The sequence below is a fragment of the Protobothrops mucrosquamatus genome, unplaced genomic scaffold (assembly GCF_001527695.2).
Source record: "Protobothrops mucrosquamatus isolate PMUCROS unplaced genomic scaffold, P.Mucros_1.0 scaffold1146, whole genome shotgun sequence".
Taxonomy (NCBI): domain Eukaryota; kingdom Metazoa; phylum Chordata; class Lepidosauria; order Squamata; family Viperidae; genus Protobothrops; species Protobothrops mucrosquamatus.
The window spans coordinates 149,427-158,620 of NW_015387362.1; the positions used below are offsets into that span (position 1 = coordinate 149,427).

Below are 9,194 nucleotides of genomic sequence, written 5' to 3' on the forward strand. Positions count from 1 at the left end.
CATTTATTATGCCCAAAAGAAATATTTCTGGTTTGAAATCCATTTGTATCTCAGTTATCTCCTGTAGAATCGTGTCTGATTCTAAGGGGCGGGGATAATCTCTGTTTCTTAGCCGAGGGAGCTAGCATTGTCTGAAGACATCTTCTGTGGTCATATGGCCAGCATGGCTATACGTCAAAGGTGCATGCTGTTACCATCCCACCGAAGTGGTACCTATTTATCTACTCGCATTTGCATCCTTTCAAACTGCTAGCTAGGTGGGCAGGAGCTGAGGCAAGGAACGGGAGCTCACCTCATCGCACAGTGCTCAGGTAACAAATCCAGGCTATCAAGCTTTCCAGCTGACAAGCTTAGTGTCTTTAACCACTGAGCCATCACGCCCCCATTAATGCCCCACAAGGGCAATAATTAGGCCTACTAATGCTGTTTTTCATTAAAACGACAAACAAGAATTTTATCTTCTCAGCAGAGCGGAGAGGCAATAACAACCTGCTTTTTTTTTATTGCTGATTCTTTGCAGAGGTTAACAGGCAGAGGAAAATATAAGCCTTCATTTTGTTTTATGGCAACATTAAGGGATCCCACCTCCTGGGAAACGGCTGTCAGCCACTCAGAAAGGAGAACAGGAAGTTTTAATTCCATTTTTGCACTTTAAGCAAAAGTTACCATGAGCGAAGCCGCCGTCAAGCAGCAAAGAGAAACTGCACAGTTTACCGTCATCGTAAAGTCTGGGTTTGACTTCTCACAGTCTTGGGGAGATTTTTCTCTTAGCCTTGGCACTCTTCAGATGTGGGACCTGGGACCCCCAAGATTCTAACCAATCTCTGAGGATGCCCAATTTGAGTAAGGGGACTTTATAGTAAAGATTTAGCAACCTCAACTAAAGTCCACGGATATTCCAACCCAGTGGTGGGATTCAGCCAGTTTGCACCAGTTCAGCAGAACCGGGAGCTAATTTTGTGTTGTCCAGGCCCAGAATGGACTTCCAGAAGCGGCATCCACACACAGAATCGGTTGTTCACATATATGAATCCCACCACTGTTCCTACCATCACAATCTGACTGAAATTAGATACCAAAAAAAAACCAAAACCCATATAGTAGAGAACGTTTAGTGCAAGAAACAGCATTTTAAATCTGTGTAAATGGATAAACAAACAAATATCCGATCTTTATGTCTTTAACCTTCCAGATATTCATAGCGTTCTGCCAATTTTACCTAGCTTTAAATTTGGAGTTGCGGAGGATAGCAACAATATCTGTGCTTCTAACTGCCAACAAATAGTTCTTGCAGACGGTTGTTTTCTGAAAAGCTGCCTGTGGGTTGTGCAAAGCAATTAAAATCACTGCCTTTTTCATCTACAGCCCAAGGCTATATTGGCAGGAGATTTTGAGAAGTTCCACACATCTGGAGAACACCGAGCTAAGACGGACTTCTGAAGCCCCCTTAGAAATCCCACATGGCATAATCCTCTCACTTCTATTGAAGATTATGGGCTGCCAACCAGCAGATTAGCAAATCTTATCCTGAAACACTCTTAAGAATACAATGGAATTGTACTGGGTCACCTCTGCAGAAGTTGGAAAGGTTATCCAGAAATTCTTACTTGCTCTTCCACCACAGACCACACGATGGGAGCAGCAACACACCAGTCGGCTTTGCTCTGTCTTCATTCCAGCACAGAAGAAAAATAACCAGTTCCAAGAATGTCCTAACCACTAGGGAGATCTGTCAGTAATACTAATAAGTCTTCTTCTAGTCTACTCTAAAGACTAGAAGATAATAAAGAATCATTCAGTAAATAAACACGGTTAAGATCTCTTCAAAGAATAATAATAATATGATGATGATGATCATGATCATGATGATCATGATGATGATCATGATCATGATCATGATGATCATGATGATCATGATCATGATGATCATGATGTTGGAAGGGACCTTGGAGGTCATCTAGTCCAACCCCCTGCTCAGGCAGGAAACCCTATACCATTTAGGACAAATGGCTGTCCAGTCTCTTCTTAAAAACTTCCAGTGTTGGAGCATTCACCACTTCTGGAGGCAGGTTGTTCCACTGGTTAATTGTTCTCACTGTCAGGAAGCTTCTCCTTAGTTCTAGGTTGCTTCTCTCCTTGGTTAGTTTCCACCCGTTGCTTCTTATCCTGCCTTCAGGTGCTTTGGAGAAGAGCTTGACTCCCTCTTCTTTGGGGCAGCCTCCTAGATATTGGAAGACTGCTATCATGTCCCCCCTCATCCTTCTCTTCATTAAACTAGACAGACCCAATTCCAGCAACTGTTCCTTATATGTTTTAGTCAGTGTGCTTCTTCAGTTTATCGAAGAAGCTTCTTGGATGAGAAGCGAAACATTTTCAAAGGAAAAAACAACAACAAGAAAGTCCACTTGCCTTTTGGAAAAAAAAAACATGTTTGGGTCAACATGGTGAGCCTTTGCCATCGAGAATCTAGCCAGACTAGAAAGACCCTTAGCAAAATAAAACCCCGGGACCCAGAAGGAATTAGCATTGGAAATAAATGACTGTCTCTTTCCAGGAGTCAGGCTTGCAAGGAGAATCCGTTAGAGAAGAAACAGAGCGTCTCCTTCTGAAATGTAGCCTGTCCGGCACGTTTGCAGACTTGGATGTGGCAGTGCCAAACATTTAGCCTAGCCAGCTGGAGGGAGAGACAAAAAGGGAGCCCTCCACTCTGCTCAAGGAGGATTCCAAGCCATCCTGACTCCACCCCAGTCCCTCTGCCTCTCCCGTCCCACTCTTTGTGGCATAAAAGAAAGATTTGACACTCAAGGGGAAGCAGCATGGGGCAACAGCTCCCAGAGGCGTCCCCAAAATTCTGCAAGAAAGATGTAAGTCCGCTACTTGGCTTTTTTTGGGGTGTGTGGGAGGGCAGGTCTTGGGGGATGTGCCCCCAAAGAGCCATGGTTTGGTGCCCCATACATTTCCTGAAAATGAGAACAATGAATTAGTGGGACAGCCTGCCTCCAGAAGTTGTGGGTGCTCCATCACTGGAGATTTTCAAGAAAAGACCGGACAGCCCTTTGCCTGCGATGGTATAGGGTCTCCTGCTTGAGGTTGGACTAGAAGACCTTCAAAGCCCCTCCTAGCCCTTTGATTCTATACTTCCATTGTGTGGTTTGTCTGAAACTAGCTTTTCCTGAAGATTTCTCTCCTCCTCTTTCTGTCTCTCAGGCTTACACTTCAAGTGTCAAGAAAGGGTTCTACAAAAGAGTCCAGATTTGGGCTGTGTTAACTTTCATTCTGCTCCTCTCCCTCACCTTGACCGTTCTGGGTGTCTCCTATTTTTGGAAACCTGCTCCTCCTAAAAAGGTACGTCCTATTCTCAGGATTATATGGAAGAGATATTTTAAAGGGGTGGGGGGGAGAAGTGGATATTTCTATCCCACACTTTAAAAAAGACGTAGAGAAACTTGTCAACGTTTTATGCTGTGCTGCCCGTTTCTTTTGGCAGTGGGATCTTAGCTGTGGAAAGGCAGATATTTCTTTCCTAGCACAGTTTAATTGTGAGAAGTTCCTTTCCATTTTGTTTCAATTAACTCGCCAGGAACTGGAGGAGAAGCCCTCTCCATCAAGGCATTAAAGAAGTCACTTGCTTGGGAAAGTGACTGATCTCTAGCCAATTAAAATTGGACTTTCACGAGTTTGCAGCTGAAAGGGCTGAGAAGTTGCTATATTTATTCAGTCGTTTTATGGAATAATTATGAGAATTACTTTCTGCCAATACTACCCCCCAAATATATATACAGTATATATAAAGCACAGCAATCATGTTTGTGCAGAACAATAAACCAAAGTCTCATTTTGTTTCTCACCTCAAAACGGCATTGGGGATATGGTGGTTAAGGAACTGGGCTTGCTTAAAAAGACTTGGGTTCTAATCCACCCTGAGCCACAGAAATTCTCTGGGTGAATGGGAGAGAGTTATTCTCTGAGAATCTACCTCAGAGGGTAGTTTCTTGGGGGGAAATTGAACAATGAAATACTATATGCCAAACTCTAAATGTAGAAACGCCCAAATTTAGGCTGGAGTACAAAATCTGTAGAGCAAATAATTAGCCAGGAATGGTTTCCAGTTAGACCTGAATTCTGCATCAGATTTCCTTTTTAAATACGAGGTTCTTTTTGACATCAAATGTACCGTGGTCCCATAATTTAATTAGCCATTTTTCCACAGAAGGTCTTTCCAATATATATGTGCACACCACCCAAAATATTATAACCCTGCAGATTATTTCTGAAGTGATGCAGCTCTTTATAAAAACAAAAACCAAAAAGGTAAAACCAGTTTAATAGATTTGGGAGAGAAAGTTCTTTGGAAGCCCATTCTCAAGTCAGTTCTGCTCCTATCCATAAAGGCAGCAGAGAAATGTCCACCAGCCAAAAACTGGCTGGCTGGGCAGTCCTGCCTTCGCTGGCTTCTCAGTCCAAGGCCAGCATCTGTTTGCAATAAGCTGCTGCTGTACATGAGGTAGGTCTGCAAAAACCATTTGCATTCCAGACTCCTGCAACCCCAGTGACATTACTGGAGAAAAGAGACTGCCCTGGTAACTTGGTGTACCCATGTAGATGCCAGCAAATTAAAAGAAAAATAAAAAAAGATCTTAGGATATAGAAAAATTTACATGTGCCTAATCAATTGCCTGTTCCTTTTTTATTCAGTCACCAGTATATTATCAATCAATCAGTCAATAAGAATAGAGTTGGAAGGGATCTTGGAGGTCTTCTAGTCCAACCCCCTGCTCAAGCAGGAGACCCCATACCATTTCAGAGAAGTAGCTGTCCAGTCTTTTCTTAAAAACCTCCAGTGATGAAGCACCCACTACCTCTGGAGGCAAGCTGTTCCACTGCTTGATTGTCCTCGCAGTTAGGAAGTTTCTGCTTAATTCCAGGTTGCTTCTCTCCTTGATTAGTTCCGATCCATTGTTTTTTGTCTCGCCTTCCGGTGCTTTGGAAAATGCACCCTCAGTATAATATTCAGTTATTATTATGCTGATTATTAGTCATACAGCTGGCCTTCAACTTATGCCTGGGACCAGAATTTGTGTTGCTAAGCAAGGTGGTTAAGTGAGTCACATGGTTTCACAAGCTTTTTGCCATAGTCATTAAGCGAATAACTGCAGCTGTTGAGTGGATCATGGTCCTTAAGCAAATATAGCTCTCCCTGTTGACTTTGCTCGTGGGAAATCCTTGGAAAACTCCCAAATGGCAATCGCATGACCTCCGGATGCTGCGAACATTGTAAACGAATGCCAGTGGCCAAGCATTCCAAAACACGTGACTGGGGGATGCTGTGAGGGTCAAGCACAAGGACTAGTTACAAGTCCCTTTTTTTAAGTACCATTGTAACTTTCAATGGTCACTAAATGAATGACTGTATATTGAGGACTGCCTGTATATTCAGTAACGGTCATCACTTTGGGTATATCTAGTCTAATGAAAAGAAGGACTAGGGGTGACATGATAGCAGGGTTCCAATATCTCAGGGGTTGTCCCAAAGAAGAGGGAGTCAAGCTATTCTCCAAAGCACCTGAAGGCAGGACAAGAAGCAACGGATGGAAACTAATCAAGGAGAGAAGCAACCTAGAACTAAGGAGAAACTTCCTGACAGTTAGAACAATTAACCAGTGGAACAACCTGCCTCCAGAAGTGGTGAATGCTCCAACACTGGAAGTTTTAAAGAAGAAACTGGACAGCCATTTGTCCGAAATGATATAGGGTTTCCTGCCTGAGCAGGGGGTTGGACTAGATGACATCCAAGTTTCCTTCCAACTTTATTATTATTACTATTATTATTACTAGTAGTAGTAGTAGTAGTAGTAGTAGTAGTAATAATAATAATAATAAATAATAATAATAAATAATAAATAATAAATAATAAATAAATAAATAAATAAATAAATAAATAAATAAATAAATTAATAATAATAATAATAATAATAATAATAATAATAATAATAATAATAATAATAATAATAATAATAATAATAATAATAATAATAATAATAATAATAAAAAAAAAAATGTGGGATTTTTGGCTCTCCAGATATTGTTGAACCTTAACTCCAATCACCAGCCAGGATAATGGGAGTTGTGGTGCAACTTCTAGCAGGCCAGCTCCTGTCCCCTGCTTTAACTCATCCCAGTGGAACAAACAGTCACATCTCAGCATCAGGAAGCTACTGTTTGCCCAGCCATCTGTAGCACTTTCCAGAAAAAACAAATTGCATGAAAGTCTGGTTTCAAATATCGTTTAAGCAAACAGCAAAAAAAAAAAAAAAAAAAGGACAGCCGAACTATTTGAAAGTAAAATCACTTTCATCCTTGTCCCAAAAAGTAAATATGGAGGGAAGGAGAAGAACTTCATACTTTCAAACTGGAGAATGGTGGACTTTGGCCAAAATGCTGAAGTGAAGGGCAGGAAGAAGATATCCACCATTAACCCAACAGATCAGTGTTTCATTCAGGCTTCTTCCATTTACGTTAATTCCCCTGTGACATCTGTAGGGTCATAAGCATCCGTGGTTTGCACAAGGAAGTACCAAATCCCGTCGCTCCAACATACAGACTTGGTTCACAAGTCACCGGAAAATGCTCTATTACATTCTCAGTCACAATTCATTGACTAAACCAAATTGGGCTGGGTTTGCACAATACAGGTAATCCTCAATTACAACAGTCCATTTAGTGACCGTTCAAAGCTACAACAGCACTGGGACTACTTTTCACACTTACAACCGTCGCAGCTTCCCCCTGATCATGTGCTCAAAATTCAGACACTTGGTAACTTGGCTCATATTTATGACTGCTGTGTCCCGGGGTCATGTCATCCCCTTTTGTGACCTTCTGACAAGCAAAGTCAATGGGGAAACCAGATTCACTTAACAACCCTTTTCCTGACTTAACAACTGCAGTGATTCACTTAACAACTCTGGCAGGAAAGATCATGAAACGGAGCAAAATTCACATTGACAACTATCTTGATTAGCAGTGGAGGTTTTGGGCTCAAATGTGATCATAAGTCAAGGACCACCTATACCAGGGGTAGACAACCTTGGCTCCTTTATGACTCGTGGAGTTCAACTCCCAGAATTCCTGGGCCAGCCATGCTGAGAGGAAAGGGAGAGGTTTCCAAGCTGAGTCATGCTGGCTCAGGAATTCTGGGAGTTGAAGTCCACCAGTCATAAGAGAGCCAAGGTTGCCTACCCCTGACCTAGACCCTATGTCATAAAGTTATTAAGAAAAGAGAGTGGCTTGCTTCACGTAGCTAGCAAAGCCAGAATCAGAAGTGTTTGGGATTAGCCTGTTGTATGAACCAGTCTCTGATGAAGTTGCAGACACATGCTGATTCCCAGTATCTGGTTTGCTGCTCTTACCTGCCGGAGTAAGAATAAGAGAAACGAGATCAAAGAACTTCATCCAAGAGAGAATAGAAGAAGAAGTCCAGGAATCAAACTCACATGAAGCATTACTACCGATTTATAAAACCTTAGTAAGGCCACACCTGGAATACTGCATCCAGTTTCAGTCACCACATTACAAAAAAGATGTTGAGACTTTGGAAAAAGTGCAAAGAGGAGCAACTAAGATGATTAAGGGCTTGGAGACAAAAACATATGAAGAACGGCTGCTGGATTTGGGAATGGCCAGTCTAGAGGAGAGAAGGAGTAGGGATGACATAATAGCAGTATTCCGGTACTTGAGGGGCTGTCACAAAGAAAAGGGGGTCAGCTTATTTTCCAAAGCACCAGAGGGCAGGACAAGAAACAATGGATGGAAACTAATCAAGGAGAGAAGCAACCTAGAACTAAGGAGAAACTTCCTACAATGGGGACAATAAACCAGTGGAACAGCTTGCCTCCAGAAATCATGGGTACTCCATCACTGGAGGCTTTTAGGAAAAGACTGGACAGCCAACTGTTTGAAATGGTATAGGGTCTTCTGCTTGAGCAGGAGGTTGGCCTAGAAGATCTCCAAGGTCTCTTCCAGCTCTATTCTGATTGATAGGAAGAGTCTACAGCAAGGGTGTCCAACCTTTCCCAGGACACGGGCAGCAGGTGTCCTTTGAATGACATGTTACAGTCTTCAGACAGGCAAGCAGAGCTAGGAATAACATTGCACCCAGGATAATAAATCCATTTTCATTTTAATTTCTAATTAATTAGCATTGAATTAAGCTAATTAAATTTCATTAATATGACAACTCCCTATGCATTTTATCATCTTCTCTTTCTGATGCATTAAACATTGCAATTTGGGGGAGATATTTTTAGAGGTGCCCGGGGACTGGAGCGGTGTGATCAGGCCATAAACAAAAAATTCCTGCTGCTCAGGATAACTGCAAAACAATGCCATGAATATTTCAATTTTATTGCCTCAGAACCAAATAGGGTTTGTACAAAAACTGTTCTTCTTGCAGCTTATATACAGTATCTCCTCTCTCTCTCTCTCAGAGCTTGGTCACAATTCTGCTTTAGCAGGACCCAAAAGAAAAAGAATGAAATCAAGTTAGCCATAAAAGTAACCCCCCCCCCCAAAAAAAAAGAAAGTTCCTTGCATACAAAGTTTGAATTTCAAGATCTTTTTCCAGTCTGTCTTCCGTTGCCACTAAGTCTGGTTTAAAGCACAATTCTGTCCACAGGGATTATCTGATGAGGCAACCTAACTGCTTTTCCCCCCCAAGAATCTACCTTCAACTTTCCATATTGTAAAACCTATTGGTTTGAACTTTGAAGAATTCACTAACGGTATGAAGGGAACAAAGTCTGCAGTTCTGATGAAAAGGATGCCAGTTTGAATCTAGCATAGAATATTTTCTAGGGTAGAAATATTCTACCCTAGAAAATATTCTACGGTGGAAATATTTTCCTCTTTCTTTGTAGCCTGCTGAGTTCAAAATGACTTTCTTAGGGGGGGTCCCCCCCCTGAAAATGTTTCACATCTCATCCAAGAAGCTTCTTCAAATAATAATAATAATAATAATAATAATAATAATAATAATAATAATAATAATAATAATAATAGTAGTAGTAGTAGTAGTAGTAGTAGTAGTAGTAGTAGTAGTAGTAGTAGTAGTAGTAGTAAAGTTGGAAGGGACCTTGGAGGTCATCTAGTCCAACCCCCTGCTCAGGCAGGAAACCCTATACCATTTCGGACAAATG

General features: G+C 41.6%; 1 protein-coding gene across 1 annotated transcript in view; it reads left to right on the forward strand.

Moving 5' to 3' along the window:
• Positions 1-667: 667 nt before the first annotated feature.
• The window catches only part of TNMD (tenomodulin), a 15,842-nt gene continuing 7,315 nt past the window's right edge, over positions 668-9,194 (forward strand). Inside the window, exons 1-2 of the mRNA XM_015820578.1 lie at positions 668-721; positions 3,208-3,345. Of these exons, the coding sequence (XP_015676064.1) occupies positions 668-721; positions 3,208-3,345 (192 nt within the window). The remainder of the gene's footprint in view (positions 722-3,207; positions 3,346-9,194) is intronic.